The sequence below is a fragment of the Pavona decussata genome, unplaced genomic scaffold, assembly GCF_977016875.1.
Source record: "Pavona decussata unplaced genomic scaffold, jaPavDecu1.1 SCAFFOLD_270, whole genome shotgun sequence".
Taxonomy (NCBI): domain Eukaryota; kingdom Metazoa; phylum Cnidaria; class Anthozoa; order Scleractinia; family Agariciidae; genus Pavona; species Pavona decussata.
This window is the reverse complement of record NW_028145672.1, coordinates 826,654-851,347: the sequence shown is the minus strand read 5'-3', so window position 1 is coordinate 851,347 and position 24,694 is coordinate 826,654. Positions and strand designations below refer to the sequence as shown.

The following is a 24,694-nucleotide window of genomic DNA, read 5'->3' as shown; positions in this document are numbered from 1 at the left end:
AGGCATATCACAATTAAGGCATGCATTCTTGTCAAAATTCGCACTGGTGCCGTTTTTAGCAGTTGTTGATTGGTTCCAACATGTAATGCATATTCATTACATCTTCATTTCGCGTCAAAGCAACGAACTTGCCGACGAGTGAGGATGTGTGAGGACGAACTCTGCTCTCGAAAATGTACCGAAATGGAAGGAAGAAGACTTGGCTTCAAACAAACATATGGTGAGTATATATTTTCATAGTACTTCAGCCCGCTAACTTTCGAACTCTTAGTAAGGGAGCAGGACCTGGAATTATTTTGGTCTGCTAGCTTGAACAGATTCAATTCAACGTATTCAGTCCAAAGTACAATAATACCAGAATTCGCGAACGTTCAATTTCAGTTGCTACAACACAAAATTCTATCCTGAGAAAGAGAAGGAAAGAAAGGAAAAGGCTGCGAGGAAGTTGGTTTTGTTCGCCGTTCAATGTTCAAGCGATTTTAGATCAACTTGCTCGAAACACTGAGCACGTGCTTTGACGTAGCACCTTTGGTCCTTTCACGGGCTTTGTTACGATGAAAATATTTCGTATTTCAGTTTCTCTGACATTCTGAAAGCTTGGAAATATGCCCCAGAAATACTCTTTTGAGCTAATTTAAAGGCTTTGAAAGAAAAATTAGTTGTCAAATTTAATTTATCTCTGGAGGCAAACTAAGTAATCTCAACAGCTAGGAAGGAAAGGATCCCTTTATACCTTAGCATAAATGGGTGTACACTACTTTGTATTTTCTGAAAAAAATAGCTCAAGAATTTTTTTATTATTTCTTTCTTAAAGGTGAAGTCATCAGAGGAAGGAACACTGCACAAGAAGACGAAAAGAATCACAGAGCAAGCAATGGACTGCAGGAAACGGGATTAAAGATAAGCTAAGAAAATTGATTTTTTATTTTGCTACAAAAATACCTCTGATGGACGATGATCATATGTGACAAAGCTAAGGATAGTTTTTGGGAAATGACACCTAAAATTTTGTTTTTATATGATTGACCGCGATCGGGAAGGTGCTAGGCCCCTGAAGCAAATTGACGTCATATTCCAGTGTAGGTGAGCTTGAGCCAAAATTCTTCAGCTCGCAAAGGTAACCGATTCTTTGTTGTCGTTGTTGTTGTTAAACCACTGAAAGTGCGGGTTGCGTTTCTTGTTTTTGCCCAAATATACCAGCAATCGTCCATTAAGAGATATTTTGTTAGAACACTGAACGTCAACTTTGAGGGATGTTCTACATTCAAATAATGTTTTCGTTTGATCAGTTGAATTTACAATTCTTCGTAAATTTCTTCATTTAATAGAACTTGAAATTTCGATGAATCTCTTCATCTTATTTATCTTGGCTGATTTTAAAGTCGACAACGAAATTCTTAGAAGTAAGACAGCGATCGCTCAAAGTTGGGTTGTTTATCAGATAGTTATATTACAAGGTTAAACTGCCAGATACCATGGTTACAGAAACGAAAATGTTACTGTCAGATCGAACGTAACAGGATAAAACTTTTCAAAACTTAAGTGAGCAAAGATATACTAAATTGCGTTCACAACGCTGACTGTTAATGACCAAAAAGATTTATCATGGGGTGAGGTTGGGTGTTAGGCGGCACCCCTCCCCCATAAGTCAGTGGGGTCCAAATCTGGAGGGTTATATGAAGAATAGTTGTTTAAAATGTGAAGAATGCAACTCAAAATTCATCAAAGAGGATTAAGAACTACAAAACGACAAGAAGTGGAAAAACTTAAAAGTGGCGCTGACAAAATACCAGCATCTATTTTTATGATCTTGCTATCAAAATCAAAAAGTTTTTTCTCACATTCAAACAACAACAAAATTTGGCTTCTAAATTCTACTGCGGTGAAAAAACATTCCCGACATCTCTTGGCTGATTGAATACTTTATGTCATACACGTTTTGTGAAATTTAAGATTCATTGATTAGCGGTGCGGTGGAGGTGTGGGTGGGCTACCCAGTTTAAATAGGGTTTTCAAGCCTGTTCTCAATTTGGCTAGTTATATTAGGTACTGCCTTGCTGTACTTTTAAAAACTGGATTACCTAGATTGGGGGTATTCAACGGTGTACAAAGTCGTTATAAGTTTTAGCGCGGAGATTTGGTGTGACCTTTAGTTTCAAATTTTCAAAGGGCTTTATCGGAAAAAGATAACGAATACATCAGGGTTGAAAATATTTGTTGTGTTTTTTATGTTTTGTAATCATGGCTCTCAAAATTAGCTATGAATCATAAAAGACCATTAGACATGGCACCTGGCAGTTGCACCTTGTAAGTCTTTGTAGTTGTCAAGGAAACGTAAGGCTCCAAAGGGAATCCTTATTCCAAAGAAAAGGACAAAATTGTATTACCAAATTGTCGTAGAAAAGCAAATACGCACGAACATTTCTTCCTATATTTCTCGTTGTATAAAATTACCTAATGGGCAATTAATTGGAGCGATTTAACGAAATTATTTATCACCATTCTGAGCAAAACCTTTCAGAGAAAGATGACAAGAAATTAAAAGCTTCTTTAATGCCTTATGTTCTCTTGACATATTATAACAGATAATAAACTAGTGTCTGGTTGAAGTAATGTTTACTAAAACGCTTTAAAATGTCTTCGGCATTCGAGTTAGGAGGGAACAAAATAGTTTAAGACCGCAAAAGACTGTTGAATCAAAAGTGATATATTTCCTCGAAAAATATTCAGGCAATTGGAATTCACTTAGGGAGCATCTAATCATTCAATTCTTTGAAAATGGGCTTTGTGCGGTCCACCATATTGTTCTTTTAACTGCTATGTGATTTGAAACGAAGTCTAGGAACAAAATTAAATTTGAAACAAAGTTGACTTTCACACCAGTGGAATACAAGATTATGCATTCATTTGTATTTATTTCCAACTTCAGAATTGTTTTTCAAAGCTATCAAATTGAGTTCATACCAGCTATTTTCTGGTACCGTAGTGAAATTTGTATTATTATTTTTTTACGTTTTTTGTGAATTCATACACAAGTCGTTCGTTGGAATTTAGGTTGATATAGCAAGGAATATATATAAAGTTATTCATAAAAATATGTTATGTTCCGGAATTCGCACTTTAAAGTACTACAAATGAGAAACAATTGCGAAATCATATGGGTGAAAATGATAACTTTACACGCAAAAAATGAACCTTTCGATCTCATGAAAGGAACTTCTTGATGTTCTTACTTATGTTTTTGTCGTCTATTTTCTCGAAAATCGAGAAAATAAACTTAACGAATTATAGATAAACAAGCAATCATTCTAACTTACACAACAAGAAATATGTAAATTTTTTGCGGCTCTCTTTCAGTCTCGTTGTTGTTTTTAGGCTTGAATTGTTGCATTATCTCAACCAGACATTAGTTTCAGTAATGTACTTAATATTTAAGACCTTGTTTAACTATATCAGTGTTGCATTGGACAAGGGGAATGAGTGAAAGCTCAAACTATTAATTTTCAACAAGAATTGGCAAAGAAACCAAGCGCAAAAGACAAAGAGAAATTGCGACAAATGAAAACAAAAACCAAAGAATTACTAAGGACATTGGTGTTGAAATTTGGCTGAAACTAAAGAGTGAATAGAATTGTTTTGATTGATAGTTAAAAAGAAATTTGTAAAACGAGATCGATTCACCGAACTTGTAAGCAAGGTATCGATTTTCTCGATCAGTGGAAATGAAATAACCATAACTACAGATTGTTTGCCAAGGAACTACACAACTTTTTATAATAGTTTGGCCAAAAGGGTGAGAACAAGAGAAGGAGTTAATTAAGCGATTACCAATGAAATTGCCTTTATCGATCACAAAAGTAAAATCAGACAAAACAAACGAGATATAGAGCGAAAAAATTTTGAACATCACTTAGAACGAATTGTCTTGATTCTTGCAAACCAGAATAGTTTTCAAATTTGGGTGTGGGTTGTACGATGTATCATTTTCTAGATGCTTTCACCACAAATGTCTTGTCCTGTGTAACACTGTACATAGACGTGGAGTTTAGTACTCTGCTGGTTGAACAAGGTCACAAAAAGCGACATTGCAAGTTAGACAATTTTGCAACAGTTTGAAGGAAAATACATCGAAGTATCAATTCAATGTTAAAACTTTCCTGAAACGATCAGTATTTCGCGACAATCCAAAAACGTTTCTTCATCTGTTGCAAAATTTCGTCTTGAATTGCCATGTCGCTTCTTAAACTTAAAGCAACTGCCAATTTTTGTTCAATTTCTGGGTAATTTAAAAAGCGAAAGTTTAAAATTTTCAACGAAACGTTCGTTTTAGTGAAGTTTCATTTCCGAAGTGATTTATACTTTAACAATCTAAAGTCAACTTCACTCTGCCAACTGAGGTTTTCAATCTCAAGTTGTCAAATAGGATTTGGCGAGTTAAAACGTTTAAAAACAAAACACTTGTATTTGACAACGCAAGTTTGCAAATTTTATTTAGCCTTGTGAAGATGACTTGAGATTGTTAAAGCATAAATCAAAACTTGGAAATGAAACTTCACTAAAACGAACGTTTCGTTGAAAATTTTAAACTTTCGCTTTTTAAATTACCCAGAAAGTGAACAAAAATTGGCAGTTGCTTTAAGTTTCTATCCGAGGTGGTTTATATCTATCTTGCGGGCAAAATTTTTAGGGTTACTCTTTAAGTTTTTTGCCAGCGAGAAACGTTCAAAGAGTACCCCGTAATTTTTTTGGCTAAATTTGTTGCCAGGGGAAACGCTGTGCAAATTTTTCCAAATTTTCCCGCCAAAAGACTATATATATAGGAAAAAAGTTTGTAGACACCTTTTGATTAATTAATTAAAAGTATTCATTGTACATAAGACGGAAAATAAAGGACACAATGAAATTGAAACAACTGCTTGCTTGAGTGTGACTTTTATTGTTGAGATCAATAAGTTATTTAATAATAAAAGTATAATTAAGCTTACTTACTGAATGCAAATATAAAATTGGCTATGAAAAATTTAAAAAAAAAAACGGCGCATGCGTATTTTTGGCGCCCGTATTTTTTTCTAAGTCTTTTGGCGAGAAAATTCAAAATTTTCAAACAGACAGTAACGAGGTGGAAAAATTAAAAAAAAAAGGGGCATGCGTATTTAAAGCGCCCGTATTTTTTTTAAGTCTTTTGGCGGGAAAATTAGACAATTGAACAGCAGTTACCCTAACAACGAACGAGAGCAAAAACAAATAATAAAAATACTAAGTTGCGCAAACATTTATTACTTTTGAACATGCGTTAGTCAATCAAATTTGATTAAAACATGAACGATTGTGGTATCTTAAACTTTGCTGAAAAATTTCCATTTCTACACAAACTAATTTTGCCAAAAACGTCTCGCAATTGATTCATAGAAAAATTATTAGTTTTCTAAACTTCGCAAATGCAAAATGAACACGAAGACGCACTGTAAACAAGAACTTTCCACGAAAAACCTAGTTTCATTTATTTGTTGCTGTAACGAGCGAATGAAATAAATTGGCATGTGATTTAGTCAAAATGTTCATTTTGAAATCGATGTTTTTAGCCGAGATTGCACTTGAAAATGTTTTGGCCCGCTAAAAAATAAGCAGAATGTATATTTAAACCGTTTCCATTTTCGTCTCCATCGGCACTCAGAATTTTGCTAGCAGTTAGAGTCGCTTTGGTATAAATTTGTTTTATATCAGATATCAAAGTCATTGTTTAAAATATATATTTGCTTTCAAAACCCGTCAAAATTAAACCGAGCAGATTTAGAGAATTTCAAACTTTCTGAAGTTGACCAAACTTGTGGGGACAAGTTGCAATAATTTTAATTTAAACCAAACATGCCTCAGCTATACAATGAATATTTTCTTTAACGTATAAAACAACATTTCTCTCCGTTCTGTTACGAAATCTAAACAATGTGGTTTACCAAAGAGTGAAATTTCAGAAGCGAAGAAAACTACAAAAAATGCATAGAAAATTCACGTCGAAAATTAAATGCTAATGGAGGCCCTTTGATAAAGTGCGCCTTCGTGTTTACAGAGAGTTCCATTCACCGAAGAAAATAAACTTCGATCTTAGTCGGGTCTTTGGAAAATAATCAATAATTATGTTCTACCTTGACTAAGAAAGTGCTTGACTTGCTCTTGCTCCATGCTTGTATTGTCAAGGCTTGTCATCTACAAAGCGTCCTGAACAATAAGCAAAATCTGCAATTAGAAAGTTAAATTTTAACCACCTTTATTTATATCGGTTCAGTCTACAAGGTCAAACGTTTAAGGTTTAACAACTTTTGCTTTGGCGGCGAAAATATTAAAAGTCAGCTAGCCTCTTGTATGGACATACTATTTACTTTTTGCGCAACAGTGATGCAATTAAATGCAGTAACACTTGCTTTAACTACGTCCACCACCATTTGCCGCTCGAAAATGTGGTTTATCCGAAAACAGACCGTTTAGTCAAGAAATTTAAATTTTCGAGCGAGTCGAACTTCACTCGCTGTGCCTTATGGGCTCCTCTTTAAAATTTCATTTTAAAATTACGTGATGCTTCGTACTAACAAGATTTCGAAATTTCCCAGGAACTTTCCCATTTTTCTTGGGGCCGAGACACACGGTGTAACACTGGGGCTAGCATTGGCACAATATCGCGCCCAAGAAAGTTGGAGTGTGTGATGAAAGTAACTTCTACTCTCCGAGACAAATTGACGTTAAATTGTTAAACGTTATGTCTAAATTTCAATGCTTAGTTTAAAAAGTGGAGATAACATTTTAGTCTCATAAAAATTGGGTATGATTACCGCCCGTTTTCGCGCGTAAATTTTCCCGCGCGCCGCCATTGAGGTTTTATGACGTCATACGGTTGCCGCCATTGCCGATGTTCCTTGTGTAGAATCAAAGGCTCCTGTGAGCCAACTCGTGAATGCAGAAGTGAATAAAGGTAACCGTAAAGCGGCACTTCCATCAAACTACGCTACAAGGATTCGTGTACGCCATTAAACAATTAAATTACACACTCACTCTGATTCCTTCCGATACGCGAAGCAACGCAAAGGTGGACGTGTGCCTTCTTTTGGTACTTTTGCTTGGCTGCCAATGGACAAAAAAGCGTCACGTGCAGTTTTTCTTCCAAGAACCTCCGTAATTTTTTCTCCTCGTGTCGTGTTGTTGCCAAATGAAACTTGATAAATGTGAACGACTTTGGTTGCCTATCGTGTGACCTAAATCTTCCTGTTTTCAGCATGGTAATATTCCTTTCTACGTTCAAACAATGGCTTGTGTTACATTTAATATCAGAAGAAGCTTTTAATCTTTCTAAAGTTGCTATTTTGGCTTTATATTGTCGCTATGCATTAGCAACTTTTTAGTGTTTACATTTGTTCTGTTGAATCTATCTTATCGCTCACACCGGACCCCGAATGAAATTTATTGCTGCTTCTGTCTGGGTGAATTTCATCCGCTAGTTGCGAAGACATGTGTTTGTTTACATTACGCCCAGTTGTCACGTTTCATCAATGAAATAGAAAAACAGACAAAAAGCTTTCCTAAATAAAAAGTCTATTCAGATAGGTCTTTTTATAAGCAGCCTAAGAAGCAAAAGCGTATAATTTTCGCTGCGAGGCGACTTGCAAGCGATTTGAAGTCAATTTTGAAGCGAACTTATCCAAGTACTTTTTTCAACCATCCAAAAAAAAATCGATCTACAGTATTAAACAAATTCACAATCAAACCTGTAATTATTTGTGTGTTGTATTCCTAGAAGCACTGTAACATTACCAAGGAACTCCGCAGATTAAAAGTTGATTTGAGATCCGCCCGCTTATCGGGCTAATAAAACCACAAATCGAACAAAAATTTCTTCGCCGTTAATGCTTGATTTTCGCTGTTGAAACTATCGAGCATCGCTTGGAAGTTCCTCTTTCGATTCACCGTTTCCAAGAGGTGTGAAACGCAAAATTGGGTAATTTCGACCAGCGCCAGCATGAAATTACGCTTCATTACAATCACTCATTCACTGCGCATGCCTGAAAGTTAACAACCCACCAACCAAGCGAAATCCCCTTATCGCGATAACTCGTTCATTGCAATTGCGCATACGCGCATTCACGAGTTAAAAATTGGGCAGCCGTATGACGTCGTCCAATCCAAAATGGGGGCGCGGAGAAAAAAGCGAAAATACGCGATAATAAAATCCGATTGGTGGAACAATAAAATCTCCACTTTTTCAATTAAGCTTTCAAATTTAGACACCATTTCCAACAATTTAACGTCAATTGGTTGGAAGAGTGGAAGTTTTTTAACCATATGAACGTCTTCATCATTCTCCTCGGTCGAAAATGTTGCGTGCAACATTTTCTGGTATGGACATACCGTGTTATGTGCAACGTAGTGTCACAGCAAGCGTTAGAATGGGCACATATCGATTCTAAATATTCGATATGATTGGCATTAGGTATCGATACTCAAAAGAAATAAATATCGTTCTTATTGGTCACGAGACAAGAGAGCGTGGAAGTCATTTGCCAGGTAAAGGCGTGACGCGTTATTATAGTGTGACTTAATGTTTAATCACGATTCGAGCTTTTAATGTTGTAAGATTCCTACGCTTCGAATTTTCAAGGGCTGTGAGCTTCGAAAACCACCTTCAGCAACTCAACTCAGTTAATGTTAAGACAAACACATCTTTATCAAAACTCACCGTTGTCAGCAATATCTTTGATTTTCGTCTTTTCTCCTTCCTGTCAATCTCTTTGCTTGAATTAAATCGCTATTAAAGAGAATATGTTTTATTGTGAGGAACTAATCAAGATTCTAGTGGCAGAGAACATGTTTAAGGACGATTTAAACAGTGGATGAGGCAGGGTGGGCTTTAAAGGGGTGCAGACGAGTTGTCTACCAACCCAACCCATCAAAATAAGTGAAAGGAATAAATGCTCTGTATAAAACAGTATGTGGCGTGTGAGGGTTTACTGCGAAGATCAATTTCTTTTCAAGGCGATAATGCGCGATATCCTCCTGTCCTTGGAAACTTTCTCAATCCCCCAAACCACGAAAACCCAAGCGCGCGTGAATTCCATTTCCCTGGCACGGTACAAGGTCATATGCTCGGATTTTTCCTTGGGAGATGTTGGTGGTACGATTTGATCTGGGAAAAGTGTTTCCACGCTGTGACACGATCATTTGAGCAAAACCAGCAGATGGCATCCCCTCATTGGTATTTGGTACCAGAAACGCAAACGGGAATTAAAATCGGCAACCTTTTCTACTACCCTAAATCAAGCCGAATCTAAATCAACAAGAGAAAGGGAAACTCACCTTTTCTGATTAATGCTTCTTCTTTCGCTTTGTATTGAACTTCCACTTTAACTTCAATCCGATGCATCATGCTCCGTGGTGCCCTTTAAATTCAACGTCAGTTTGGTTAGTATGGTGCACAGATCATAGTAACTGGGTAAAACTGCCCAGTTTTAACGCACGTCAAAAGAATCAGCTGTGGTCACTTATATATATTAGGAAAGCCTCTGACACTCAATCGGTTTTCGTAAGACAAGTAAGATAGAACATTAGCATTGAAAGGCGCCTATGGCAGCTCCACTCAGTTCAGGTCTTATAACCTTACTTCAATTGGGATAAATTATGCAGTTGTCATGCATTTCAAATAGATTAGCAGTGTCGCTTAGGCATGCCTCTGAAAAAGCGTGCGCTCAGTAAGCTTCTGATGTCAAGTAAAATCAAACGTTAACGTGTAAAGGCGTCTACGGCAACCCCTCTCAGTTCATTTGGCTCCACAGCCAGTAGAATGATGTTCTTATTTGACCTAGATCAGTGCACTGTTAAAAATACCTGTATTTTCACGTAATGATACTACATGTTAAATACTGTCTTCTAGATATACTGTTTAGTACAAGACAAGGTATCGACAAGCGATAATCTTACCCTGCTTGGTGGCATGTTACAAATTAAACAATTATGGCCCAGTAATTCTTTCACTCTTACCTTACTGTTTTCTGTCGACAACTGATGATTTATCTGGTTAACTCCATTAGGTTGCATTCACTGTTTGCCCTAAAATCAAAAGCACTTGTGATTAATATTTTTTTACACGACTTTTTGCTGCCATGGAAAGATCAAAGTGACACCTGTAGTCATTATCTTTTTTTTCCTTCTAAATGAGCATACCTGGGTTGTATAGGGCAAGCTCTGAAACTGCTGAATAGATAGAAAAATCTCAAGTAACCATATTTCGACAAAAATTCTAACGCTTCCCAGCTCAATACATAGTTTTGCAGGAATCTACAATCAGTTATATCACTAAATATACCAAAAGAAAACATTTCAATTTCACTTTGAAACCCAGGCCCCTGATTTGCTAACATAACCGCTACCTTAGAGAATAATAAGGTAAGGACTATCAGTTACTTCCAGCTTAAAATTTCCACTATTTAATTAATCATCTTCAAATGCAGGGCCATTTGACTTTGCCGGATGCATACCCGATATGTGCTGACCGTACAACGTGTGACTTTCACTGACAAAACAGGGCTGGTAATATGCTGCTTGCTCCACTGAAATTTTTGAATCTCTTGTAAACATTAATCCTAATGATTAAGAACAAAATATAGGTATAAATTGATGGGATCAAAGATTATCAACGGGGCTCTTTGAGGTTTTCTTAGACCTTTGGGGGAGAGGAGTAGGGTGGATGCCTCCTTCTCTCCAGCACTGTCACCCCCCCCCCCCCCCCCTCCTCTAGAGTATTACAGCTATGCAACAATCAAAGTTAGAGGACACACAAAACGTTCAAGATTATACTTTCTTCGAGGTTCTTAATTAGAACTGATAACGTCCTTTCACACTGAGGTGACGCCACTATTTACAAATGTTGGCCAGCTTGGAAATCCACAGAAAATTGACCAAATAATATTAATATAGTCTAAAAATGAATAAAGTTATTAATTATCATTTAGACTGTTCAGTACACTGCCTGTTAAAGGACAGCTGCTATGCATGGTAACATTCAATTTCATCTCATATTACAGGTGGCTATTTCAATAAAGGTTGTCCGAAAGCAAGACCACAAGTTGATATGGGAAACTCATTAACAATTTTACAAATATCAACTATAGCTCACCCCTGCAGAAAGTAAATCACCAGGGCAAATGTTGTTGTTATTTTCTTCCATCCCATATCTCTGTCAATCATAAAATTGCAGCCAAATTATGAGGTTTACTGCAACTCACAGTACTCGTTTCGGTCTGGTCGCTTAAAGTTGAGTCTTTGAATTAGACAAGTTGGTTGAATAAGCTGTAAATGAGCATTGACAGTTCATATCAAAAATAAGTTGGTTAGCGTAGTTTTTGCTTGTATCTAGACGTGCGAAGTCCTTCTCTATTGCCACGTACCCTAACCACCTCCGGTCTGGATTTTGGAATGGATTAAGCCTCTGGCAAAACTCTTCAGTGTACTTTAATCAAGATTTCCCTAATCACCAGGCCCCACTATCCAAGAGGAGATAAATAATTAAAGTAACATCTCTTTGAACAGCTGGGGCCGGGCCTTCACTTCACTTGTCCCTTGGCGACAAGATGGTGCATAGGGCCTCTGGGCCGGGCCTTATCCTTTTGGAAGAATTTTTACTGATTAGTAATTAAACTTGAATCAAACGTTAATCCACGATTAGCTTAATCGGGCTTTGAACAACTGGACCCAGAGGTGTGTCGACGGCTTAAGATGACTCTTACATAAGCCATGGGCCGGTTGGACAAGTTCAAAATATTATTTGAACGACAAAAAAATAACACTAAACAAGCAATCAGTTATTTTGTCAGTACAAAACAAAAATCACCTGGCTAGCACTTTCAGAGAAACTTAAATGGTCAACGATAATAATTGAACTGTGACTCATTAGCTCAGTGAGACGAAATTTAACAACTTTTAGCAAAACGAATGACCAGCCACGAAAATTAAACTAATTAACTTGCAACTTGACTTTCATTTCAAGATTAACTTATAAAAACTTGATACGTCGTAGAAATTACCTGTCATAGAGTGAATGTTCCTTGAAGTTCCATTTTCGTTAATCCAGCATTGATGAACATCAAAGCCTTGCTCTCTGCGTCGTGTTGTCTTCAGTGGTGCTTGGAGTTTTACAGTCTTGTGGTTCCCCAGCGCTTTGCAGTCGCGTTCAAGTTCTTTAGGTAGAGATAATACTTCATAAAAGCTCAAAAACAAGGATTACTGAGATACTGGGCGGTCAACTTTGCGAAGGGCGCCATGTGCAAGCTAACATGAGATGAATTGAAGATGATTTTAGCATTATATTTGCAATTCAAATTTAATGATAAGAATTGCAGATTACAAAGACAAGTAGAAGCAACATTAACAACAACAACAACAACAACAACAACAACAACAATCTTTATTTTCTTAATGTTCAACTATTTGCAATTGGACTGGCCCGCAGGTAGATAGTGCAGTCTTGGCGGGCTTGTCCGATGTAAGTTTAATTTCTATCGAGCAGCGAAATATACCTCCCTCGCGTCCCGCACGTCCACATACAACGATTGAGTGGAAATGAGAAAAAAAAACCCGAAAACTGTAGTTTAGGGACGTAAGGAAAAGCACAAAAATGCAAACTAGAAACGGAACTTAGTTTGCTGTGGAAAAAATACGTAATTAAAATTGCAGCCTGCGTCCAGTGTCGGGCAAGGCTCCGCTTGCGGGAGCGAGGAAATTAAAATTTTTCAAGCTGACAAAATGCACGTGCTTCCAGTTCCTCTGCACGTGCGCTTATGTTGGTGCTCGCTTTAATCGTCCACTGCAAAACAACAACGTAAATTGGTCGACGTTACTTACGAACACCGCCTAATAACTTGATTTCAATTTATCTAATAAACACATAGTTTGGAAATCTGCAGTAGATCCCGCCAAACAGAAATAAACAAACAAATAAACCTCTGGGAAATACCCAATAAATTTCAATAAAAAGCTAATGCCTCGACCATACAGCGAAGACTTGAGATGGTGAGCATTATGGATTCTGAGCTTTTATTGAAATTTATTGGGTATTTCCCAGACTACCTTTCGGCATTGTCGCGAACGCTTTTACGCTCTTTGTTTGGACAATCTTTATCGAAACAGCTGTAAATCCTGTGTAAATGCTAAAAGTCAGGTAACATGTGTTTCCTCCTGACGGTAGAAAAGTATGTGTATCTTCCCGGTGTCCGTATATGAAGCATACTCTATCAATAAACATCACGAAGACGTTTTTCAGTTTTCAACTAGTCTCGCACTAAAATTAATGCCCTCTCAGTCCTTCAAACGCGACCGACAACGGAGTAATCTGTGTCTTTACCCTGCAGTGATTTTTTTCAGTTTGTGGTTTGCAGGTAGACTATTTGGGCTCCTGATGTTTGACAATTTGACGGTGCGCGTTAATCCATTGTCCGTAAAACGAGGTTGAGAGACTCGGATCACAGAAAAGTTTCTGTTATCCATATATCCATATTAACCGGTGTCCGTATTGGCGAACTGATGTTAGAGAAAATATATGGGCTTTTCGTCGGGACAGACACAACTGTTCGTACAGCTGCCTGGCTGGAGGGGGGGGGGGGGGGTACTCCCTATAATGGCCGATACGGGGAGGCTTCGCCTGAACGGGGTACCTTTTTCACGCTTCAGGTATATGAAAGGGTAGGGATTTCACGTGTTGAATTATATAAAAGGATAGGGAAATCTGTCATTTAGGTATTTAAAAGGGCCTTTCATTATTTTCCAATGGAAGGCATACGAAAGGGGTACCTTGTCTTCCAAAAATGGTATATAAAAGGGTAAGGGGTCGGACCTCGGGGCGGAGCCTCCCCATACTAAATTTTTTTTAGTACCCCCCCCCCCCTCCCCGTACAGCTGTAATAAGCGGGTGTCTGTAAAGTGGAGTTCCACTGTATTTATGTAGGGTTAGGTTACAGTTTCATTTCTTCAGAAACATATCACTTCTGCATGATGCTTCTGATTCGTTCAATGTGCTTTATATATATATTAGCTTATATTCAATGTGACAGCGCGTGTCCTTGACTGCGAGCAGTTCCAGGAACCTGGCAGTTCCTTATCACTACAGGGATAACGAGTAAAGCGAAGCGGGAGATTTCGCTCGCGTGGTTCGCTTGCTCCAAGGACTGCTCGTTGTCTTCTCGCACGATTCACTGCGCATTCTTTATAAGCCGCCATATAATCAGGAGAACTATGCCCATTTTCGGCGCATTTCGCCATTTTTGATCGGATTCACTATTTCGCTGACGTTCTTGGGTATTGTTCTCTGCGCCAATGAAAAGGCACTGTCGTTCAGAACAAGGGGCGGTCCGGAGCATTTTCCAGGGCGCCAGTACACACGTGCATTTCGAGTCAAGTCCTCTACTTCAGCCCTTCCCTTCGAACATTCTATTCTGGCGAGACTTATCTTTTCGCTTTGTCGGTTTGCAAGCACAGCAATGGCGAGACCAAGGGTTTTTTTCGACATAAGTATTGGTGGTAGTTCTGCAGGACGCGTTGTTATGGAGGTAAGTGTGTGAAGTACTCTTTCTGCAGTATAGTTGGGCTTAATGTAGCCTTGACAGTTGCTCGACCAAATTTTTTTTAAATTTTACTTTTCGCATTTCATTTATGCTTTTTCTTGCCCTTCACAGCTCAGACCTGATGTTGTCCCAAAGACAGCAGGTTTGTTCATTTTTTGATGCCTTTTATAGTGCTTTTTGTGATCAACTTGGCAATGTTCGTACTAAGTTGTACATGCAAATGATTAAGTACTTTCACTTCCTTGCATGCACGCTATATCTCTTTGTTCACTTTTTAGCGGTTTTCCTGTTGATCCTTGGTTCATATTTAACGAAATTGCAAAGATATCCAGTTTACTGGAGTTTTTGTTATTTGGAATGGACGATGTCGTTCTATCGAAGTTCAATATACAAGCGTGGGCTATAAAGTTATAATTTTCGAATTCCTGGTTGGTGTTCAAGCAATTCAATGCAAGATGCTGCTCCTTGTGAGTTTTATTCGCGGAATTTTTCACCATATAAGCTCGAAAATTTTGTGTAGCGAAAAGTTTATCTTGAATAATCTACTTGTTCACTGTGCTGTCGTATCCGACCTACTAACTTGCCTCAGCCTGCCTGTAGGTACAAGGAAAATTTACATTGTTGCCTTCGGTGAGATTTTACCTGGGGTTGTCCTTATTCTCGCGACCTGTCAGTTGGATTGATTGATTGGTTGATTGCTTGATTGGTTGAGAATTTAATGCTGGTCTCTTAGGACTAAGGCAGATCAAATACATGTAGTATGTTTGATCCATCTGCAATTAAAGTGTTTGTTGGTTGCCACTTGAAGGTGTAGTGTTTTTCGCTAGGAATTGGGTCTTGTGATTGTTAACAGTCTGAATTCAATTTTCAGAGAACTTCCGTGCATTGTGTACTGGCGAGAAGGGATTTGGTTACAAGGGAAGCAAATTCCATAGAATTATTCCAGGGTTTATGTGCCAGGTACAGTTTACACTCATATGTTAATCCTAGAGCACTATTGGAGTGGGTGTGGCTATTATTCTGAGGGATGTACAAGCTGCAAGTTCATATTCCTTGTGCAACCTAGCTGATTATAATTACAGTCAAATCTCCCTTTGCGACCACCTCTTGTAAGCGACCACTTTTCCAAAATGCCAAAAGTTTTTAAGTCATATTACTATAGACATAACCTCTCGTAGGTGACCACCTCTCGACTGTAATGGCAGATGTTTGCCGGGCTGCATTTTATATAGGTTGCGTTGGCATGGGTTTCCAATCCCTCGGCATACTGGCACATGATTGGGGTCTTTGGTTTAAGTGTTGTGTAACAGAGGTAATGCCTTGATTTAGATTACCTCATAGGCATAATGGCACGATGAAAAGTTACCTGGGCTTTTGAAAACTTCCCTCATCTCAAACAATCTGTTTTTGTGCAAAAATATACAGGATTTCTCTCAGTGGAGGAATTAGAGTGTACAGGTGGTTGGCATAACATTTTCCTGCCGTATGCGCTTGGCATGCAAGATTGAAACTCATGCTGTGTCTTTGGTGTGGGACTTACACAGAAGCACCCTTGTGATCCTGGGGTGGGAATCTCCCTTACTCAGGCAAAGTTGAACATTGGTATAGAGCCCTCAGCCTTTAATAAATTAAAACTGTGTAGCTGCAATCTGTTGACTGTGAATGTTTCATTTGTTATCATGTGGACAGGGTGGAGACTTCACCAGAGGGAACGGTACTGGAGGCAAATCAATCTACGGAGAGAAATTTGCTGATGAGAACTTTTCACTGAAGCACACCGGGAAAGGTGAGGGTTGACCACTTTGTTGCTGGCGGGGAGTTAAGACTTCAGAGTTGTGTACAAATTAGTTGAAATTGCACATTACCACGAACCACGAAGTATACAAGCGGGGTCTACACCATTACTGTTCCTGAGATCAGCTAAATCATTGGTCCACCACAAACATTTGAAAGGAAGGCTCCTACCTCCCTATTCTTTGTTCTGTCTGTTGGGCTTTCAAGGTGCACAACCATAATGATCTTTCTGATCACAGAGCAGAGGAAACCTGAACCCAGTTCCTAGATCAAAATATCAAAATATGGACTGATAGCGGCTGCCAGTGGTGCCTTTACATGCTGACGTCCGATCTCACCCCACAGAAGAACTGTAAACCGCCATGAGACTATGTGATATGTGCGGTATATAAATACTTTAATACCTTTTTCTTGATGCATAATTTCTTCACTGTGAACTCTCTGATTTCCACTATTAAAACTGTCTAGTATTCCTTAGAATTTCTTCATCCAATTTACCATTTCAAAAGGGTGTGTTTTCCTTCTGAAAAGGTGAATTTGGTGTCTTGAAAATCTATTAATGAAGAACAGGGCGGCCTTGTTTTCATTGAAATTAAATCTTTTGTGCAAAGAGCAAAAGCCTTTCCCCCTAGTTCCCCCCCCCCCCCTTCCCCCAAGACCTAAAAGTGTAAAAAACCCTTCTGGGGGAGGCAGGAATGGAATGCAAAAGTACCCAAAATCACGTCTTGCTACATATGCCATGGTGATCAGTGGGTTAATGGTACGCAAAAATAGTGTTCAGGTATTATATTTTTAAATTGAACAATTTCAACAACCTTTGAAATTTTTCAATAGCAGGCAGTGCGCTGCTTTGCAGTCTCTTGTTATTTTTAAATCACAAATTGTCTTGTTCCAGATGATATAAATACCTTTCCACAGAAGGTTTTCTCTTTTCTCAGCCACCATCCCACTGGAAATTCTAGTTTTGCTCCATTGCGCAGAGCATTAAAAAAAAAATTTTTCCTTGAGGGCATTGTTTTTTTTTTCTTTTTACCCACCATATTTCATCACCCAATTCAGAACATTGAAACATTTTGAATTATGGTACGGAACGATTGTGAAGTATGCAGTGTGCCAATGCCAGGTGTGACTATCAAAATGATGTAACCCTGTTTGCAAAAGGCATTTAATACTCAATCCTCATTATAAAAACATCCAGTCTTCCTTTGTAAATTTTTTGCAGCATGTTTAATGCATTTTTTAAAACTTTATCTGCTAGTATATTTTCATTTGCGGTAACCTTGCCATGGAGCATAAGAAATGATTTTCCTGTTTTTTCTTTTTTTTTTTTTAGGTACCCTTTCTATGGCTAATGCTGGTCCTAACACCAATGGATCACAGTTCTTCATTTGCACGGCAAAAACTACCTGGTTGGATGGCAAGCATTGTGTGTTTGGATCGGTGGTTGAAGGCATGGATGTTGTCGACAAGATGGAGGCTGTAGGCTCAGATGGTGGAAAGACAAGCAAGACTGTCCTGATCGAGAATTGCGGACAGCTGTAGTGGCATACTTGTAACTTCTTTGATCTCTGTCTAATGTGGTAGAAAATAGCGAATAAAAGTTTGTGCTGTTTCTTTGCAATTTGTGTTGAAGTCACTGTGTGACAGAGTTTTTAAAGGTGTAGTGTCACCTGTTTTTAGATTTATTTTGAGTAGCTAAAAAAAACTTTACAGGTAAATTATGATCTTCGAACATGGGCAGAGCACTGCTCCGGCATCGCAGAGGTCATGAGTTCAGATTTGTTCAAGCCTGAATTTTTTTTTTCAGGTGGTTTTGCAACAGTCTGGATGCATGAATGACTGCGAGAATCTTTTCTTCCATCTTTCATTCACAGTGCACATAATATACATGTTTTGTCTACATGCGTATTCATTTATTCTGCATAGGTATGTTGTGAGTTGGCTTGATAGCTCATTTTTAGAGCACTGTTTTGGCATTACAGAGGTCATGGGTTCAAATCCCTTCTTGGGCAGTGAATGACTAGGTTTGAAATGGATTGCAACTTGAACAAATTGGCCAATTTTTCCAAGTTCTCCCTGTGTATATTGGGGTAATTACGCAAAAGTGACTATAGGTTTTTTCTCCTTCAGAGAAATCCCTTGATGTTTTCGTTCCAGGTTTCTAACAATAATTTCCCCCATGTTAAAGAAAAGGTTCTTTGTCAAACAATTGAGTGGTTTTTTTGACTAACGTACAGAAAACTTACCATGGCAGTACTACCTGAAGCAATGCTGGTTAATGCTGTTGGTTTCTAAGGCTATGAGAAGCAGTGTCAAGGCAAATCACAAATTGTGGACAGTGTTTTGTAAATGTTACAGGGTATGCCACACTTTCTTGCAAGTTGACTGGTGACTTCTTATCCACCGCCCCACCCCCCCCCCCCCCCCATCCTGCTCGCTTCTTAACCCTGTAAGACCTAACAGTGATCAGCATCAAATATCTCCTTGTAATATCAATGCTTATTCAACCCCTGAGGTCATGAGAATTAAGGAAATGATCACCCAAGGTGAACTTTCTCGATATTTTAATAACTTTGCCGCACTACTGTTATAAGAAAAGTATGGAGACAAGATAGGAGAATTTCTTCTTCGATGTTTGGGGTTATTGGGGTAAAGGCATCACAAAAGAAATGGCATGAAAAATTGCTGCAGTGCAGCCTTGAATGTTGGAGAGTGGGCAGGGGTGAACTTTTTCCTATACCTCCAGTTCATGCTTATCTTGATTGACTGGCACCCTGTGCAATGCAGAATAATTTTGAGCCGTGTTTATTGTCCACAAAGGTGGAGAGAGAAGAGTCAGACAAACTGATGAGCTTTACTCATTCAGATATAATTCTTAAGGAGGCATCTTTCACTGTCATGGCAAACTGTAAAACCAGGATGATTTTCATAACACAAGTCTCAAGTTTAACTGAAAGATACTGCATTCTGTAGCTCGCCGAATTGTTTGGGCAAAGCGAAAGATGTACTATTAAGCAGAGAATGCGCAGAAAGGAGTGGTGAGGAAAATGAGGAGGTATTTCTCAAAGCCATGGCAGCCTCGCCCACTGGGAAAATGTTATATTCACACAGGGGAATACACCTGTACTTCAGTCATGTAGGCTATCGCACAGTTAGGGTAGCCAAAATTACAAACAAAATTTTTGAAAGATGTTTGGACAAAAAATGGTTTGACTGTTCACAGATTTTTGTTTGAAGTGATTTATTGAATACAGTTCTATTTCAGACAGTTAGGTTTGAACGCCTGGGCTGAGTTGCTCGAAGCATGGTTAGCGCTAACAATTGGTTAAGAGGAATTAAAACCTATAGGTTGTCATGGTATTTAACTCTGGTTAGCGCTAACCATGCTTCGAGCAACTGGGCCCAGATCACTAAACATTTGGCAAAATTGAACAAAAAAGTTACTTGTTTATGACTTGAAGTTTTTTATTTGCTTCATCAAATCTTCCCCTTCTTATATGAAAAATAAAAGAGAGAATTATCCCTATAAATTTTTTTCTTTCTCGGGTTTCAGACAAAAAACGTGAAATTTCATTTCCAGTTGGTGAATTGATAAAAATTGTATCCTACAAGAAATCGATATTAGATTTGAAAATGCTTGTCATAACCTATACGTGAGAAAGCATACAGCCCACTCAGACTTCTTAATCTAACAATCTTTGAAACTGGTTATAATTTTTGTGAATTTGTCCTAATTCTTTCAACTATTGACAAAACATTCTCTAAGCCAAACAAATAGTTGCCATCCACATCCGACGACAAAAATACATGAGCAGTGTCAATTATCCGCACTTCCACTAAACTTTTCTGTGGCTGCAACTCCTGTTGGCAATTGTTCAAGTGTCCAAGCTGAACAGCATTGGAATGCTGTACATTGTCAGTCAATGGCTGCCCTTCAAGCGCAGAATATGAGTGAGCTGTGTTGGGCCCCTGGTTGTTGGTCCTTTGGTTGTCTCCGTCGTATGCTATAAGAATAGAACTTGCGATGAACTTGTACAGTCTTTGAGCTCTAAACCACTTTTGCATCTCTGTGAGTTTAGCTGTCAGTTGCTCTAATATGCTGTGCTTCAACTTCTCATCAATGATACTGAAGAAGTCATGAAAAGCTGTGCAGGGAAAATATTATTTTTAATTAGTAAAACTGTTTGGAGTCATCCTACATTGTGCAGTCACCCCAAGCTGTTTTTGTGTGTTTATCCAGTTGCATGATGACTTTTCATTGAGTGATTGATGCATGCAGCTTTGAAAAGGTTCTAATAAGTTATACAATAGGTAAACAGAGGGGAGTTGGGGGGTGGGGAATAGCATGAAAAAAGAATGGTAAACTATGTTAAATATGATCATCCGGGTGAGTGATACAGAATATTCATTTTTGCACTGAAATTTTTCAAGTTTACTCACTGTTTTCAACACCCTCCACCGAGTTCAACTTTAACAACAAATCACGCCTGCAGCGTTCATAAGAGCAGGTTTTGTGGTTATAAACCTGTGGAGTTGAATGTAATAATGTGTTAAGTAAATTTACAGTTAAGCTTTAAAGTTCTCAAAAATATAGAAGATTTTCAGTCTGAAATATATATTCATTGTAACAACTGTTTACAAATTCTTCATTTTTTAATTAACAGATCCCTAAGTTTATGTTAAGTCTCGTAATTTAATTAGCATGCATATGTAAACGACAAAACTGCATGTAGCAAGAAATAAATGCACTCTCAAAATTGAAAGAGCTTGACAAACTTTGTACAGAATGTTAACTATAAACTTAGAGTTTTTGAGATATCGAGAAATGACCTTTTTAAGATTTTACAAACAATGTGTGGCTTCGCTTAATTGGTGGCAAGTCTTGCCATCTAGCAAATATACATTCATCCAAATTTGACAGCTTTTGAAGCTGAATTTCTATTACCGGTAGAATATTCAACATACATGTATATTGCACTGATATACACCCTGATTTAACACCAAGTGAGACATGTTCTTTTAGTTTGACTTCCATTTGTTCGCAGCTTGTTGTCCATAATGTACTGTACAGGCTATGTATTATGCCAAAACAAATACAATGACGTCAGCAAAGCTTCCCCTATAATAGTCCTTTTCTAAATCTGGGTTAAACAATAGAAACATAAAATTCAGAAACTAAAAGGTAAGTAAGTGTGTGTGGTGGCATAATTATAATGATATTTCTTCTTGACCCCAAAACTCATGTAACTGAATGGCTGAGAGCTTTCACTGTCTTATTTCAGGTTGATGTTTCCTTTTGCTCAAACGTGTCTATCAAGTCAGAGAATAAAGCAAAGAAAAATACAGAAGCAAAAAAAAAAAAAAACAACAACAACAACAGGGTGATGTCTGACTAAATTGAAGACCACATGCAAAGATTCTGGCACTTTTAAGCAAAATGAAAAATCAACAAAGGTTATACAATGTCATGTACTTTCAGCCCTTTAATTGTTGTAACTTGTCTAATATTAACCTACAAAAGTGTAGCTGTAGGTATCTTAGACTTCGTTGCTTGCCTTGTGACTCTGTCGCTCTTCAGTCAAACTTTTGGCGCATCAGAAGACCACTTGAGGCAAGTCTACAGGTATCTACATATACATCAATGCTTTCCAATCAGAAGTAATTGAAGGAGTTTATGGAATAATGCCCTAAGTGGCTTTTGTAGTCTCCCACGCAGCCAATTTTTTGGCTCGTCATGCAACGCTTCTCCCCAGGGGAGGAGCATTGCGTGACGAGCCTAAAAACGGCTGCGTGGGAGACTATGGCTTTTGATGTAAGGTCAAATTCTCCTTTTGTTTCACAAGCAAATACCAGGTAATTTGGAAGGAGAAACTAGCAATTTATCAGCAGTCACTTAGGGCTTTTTTCCAGGCATCCCTTAAATTGTGTTTATTACTATAAAAACTTGAAGGCATACCATGTATCCAAGGATACTAAAACCAAGGACCTCTTTAAGGGGCCACTTGTTTTTTCTCCTTTCTTTAAATTCCTCCGGTGCATCGTCATCCCATGTGACCTTACCAATCTTGATATCCATAATGCACGGCAGAGCAAACTTACTTGTTATGTTCTCAAGCTTTAAATATCTTGATGAATCTGAGGGTAACTATTAAGGGCCAGTGAGAATGACACAGGCATACTCGGAAAAAGTTCTTGCAAAACAGTCGAGTAGCAAGGGAGATCAAGAAAACTCATCCTGTTAGGACCTTGTTTAAGTATCTATTTTAGATGTAATATATCAAACACGAGGGAGAGTGTTTCCTCCGATTTCCAAACACCGAGAAGTAAGTTGGAAAAACAAGGCGCAGCCAAGTTTTTTTTAAACCAAATTTGAGGTGTTTGCAAATAGGAGGAAACACTCTTTCGAGTGTTCCATATAGCTTCTCAAACTAATGATAATTCTTGGAGAAATTCGAAGCAAAAGTTCACAAAATTTTATGATAATTAAGATCACATTTCTAAACCTCCTTCACGGTAGTGATTTGCTTTGTTTTGGCTTAATAAATTATTAAATGAAATGAGTTTGAGAATTACTTCTCTTGGGGAAAATCATGGGTTTGGCTCCCATTATATATATTTGGGGACTAAGAAATTTTTTTTAAAAATATATACTATTTGTATGTAGTCTCATTTACTTATGCAAGAATTCCTAACAGGATCTTGTAGGATCCCAACCTCTTAAAAAATACTTTAAATATTGCAGTTGAACCTCAACTAATGGCCATGCAAATCAGGGTTTGTACTCTTTTGGGCTGTTAAAAATCCATTAATTATTTTGGGACTTTTCATGACCTTTTTCAAGTTTTGCATGATAAAGCATTCACATTTTACAGTGTCAAAATGAGCAGTGTTTATTTCTACTGAGTGAAAATCTGTTTCTTGCCTCCTTTTCATTTTGTAAAAATTGTTCATCTTTGTCCATTTTTAAAGAAATCATTCTTAGAGATTTTTCTCTATAAACTTGGCCAGAGTCTTAAGGATACTGGCCAAAGATTTGTTGCCAACAGAGACTCTGGGAAATCCAAAAAAAATCAAAGTGTCCTGTAATGGCTCTGCCTTTTACAGTTTCTGGATGTTGTTGTAAACTACAGAAATTCTGCAGTGAAAAGATTCCAGTACCACAGATTCTCTGTGCTAGCCTAAGGGCATGAGAACTTGAGGTACAAAAAAATTATTATTTTTATTATTTTTATTATTATTATTATTATTATTATTATTATTATTATTATTATTATTATTATTATTATTATTATTGCCATTTAACACCCAGGAAAGGACCCCACAGGATTTCTACCAGGGTTTGCACTCTGATGACAAGAGCTTGAGATTATAATGGTTCAGGATACCCATTTCCACAACTCCATGGTAATGTGGCAAAAATCTTCTTAGCTCCAAGATCTCTTGTCTTTCTTCATCTTTGTTGAAGACTGCTTCATAAAAACTGACCTCCCTTTCCCCCTTGGGAGGTCTCTGCACTGGTTTCAACACACAGCCGTCAACACTCAGCCTCAATGGATCTAAAAAAACAAAGAGCCAATATGAGAAACTCTTAATGAAAACCCATACTGATGACTGATTTTTCTGTTTTACATGTGCAGTACCACTAGCTGGAGTTGTTTCTAAGTAGAGCCAAGTTCAACTCTTCTGGCACGCTTGTAAAGAGCTGCAGGTCCGCGTCCTGCCAGTTGTGGGGATTCTTACCTATGAAGATTGTTATGTTGTATTTTAAATATTTATTTCTGTCTGGTTTCTTCTATTATCCCTGAAAAGCCCCACTAGGGGATAGGATAACTTGGTTTATTATTATTATAATGATGATGATGATCATGATGATGGTTTTGCATTCTTGATTTTTGTGATTTATCTTCGTACTGAAACGATTTGTGATGTCATCAGTCAAAAAAAACTTGAATATCTCTGGAACGCGAGAAAACCTGATTTTAATTCGTCACTAATTGAAAGGCCTTTCAAATAAATATCGTTTTACGGTAGTGTTTTTTTACTTCATAAGCTCAAAGCGTAAAAGAATGCATACACGTATACATTATCAGCAAAGAAAACCTACCTACATCCAAATGTCCGGCCACCTGATAAGGATAGACCTTTAAAATGTCGGAAAATTCATCAGTTTTTCCATCCATGACATTAATATTGCATTTTGAGTCGAGAGAATGTGACAGTCTTCGCAAGGCGTTCTATATTTTGTACGCGATTAGAACTGGGACTAGCTCGACCCAGATTTCTCTCTTTTGGCGCCTGCGTGTAAC

The 24,694-nt window shown here is 37.9% G+C and overlaps 2 protein-coding genes and 1 long non-coding RNA gene across 3 annotated transcripts; 1 reads left to right on the top strand and 2 right to left on the bottom strand.

The window, feature by feature from the left end:
* Positions 1–5,978: 5,978 nt before the first annotated feature.
* On the bottom strand, positions 5,979–12,289 carry LOC146455764 (uncharacterized). The gene is made up of 4 exons (XR_014858952.1): positions 12,063–12,289; positions 9,340–9,422; positions 8,723–8,791; positions 5,979–6,216 (listed from the first exon to the last, which is right to left on the bottom strand). It is a non-coding gene; the product is annotated as an uncharacterized LOC146455764 (long non-coding RNA).
* A 2,122-nt stretch (positions 12,290–14,411) lies between these two features.
* LOC146455763 (peptidyl-prolyl cis-trans isomerase-like) lies at positions 14,412–18,009 on the top strand. Its single transcript, XM_085093893.1, has 5 exons — positions 14,412–14,579; positions 14,706–14,736; positions 15,466–15,554; positions 16,284–16,380; positions 17,722–18,009. Exons 1-5 carry the CDS (start codon positions 14,511–14,513, stop codon positions 17,928–17,930), a joined length of 495 nt encoding a protein of 164 aa, XP_084950019.1. The 5' UTR covers positions 14,412–14,510; the 3' UTR covers positions 17,931–18,009.
* Positions 18,010–19,236: 1,227 nt separating this feature from the next.
* Positions 19,237–24,686, bottom strand: LOC146455762 (inositol polyphosphate multikinase-like). The gene is made up of 5 exons (XM_085093881.1): positions 24,493–24,686; positions 23,774–23,944; positions 22,345–22,523; positions 20,829–20,913; positions 19,237–20,533 (listed from the first exon to the last, which is right to left on the bottom strand). Exons 1-5 carry the CDS (start codon positions 24,566–24,568, stop codon positions 20,097–20,099), a joined length of 948 nt encoding a protein of 315 aa, XP_084950007.1. The 5' UTR covers positions 24,569–24,686; the 3' UTR covers positions 19,237–20,096.
* Positions 24,687–24,694: the final 8 nt, after the last annotated feature.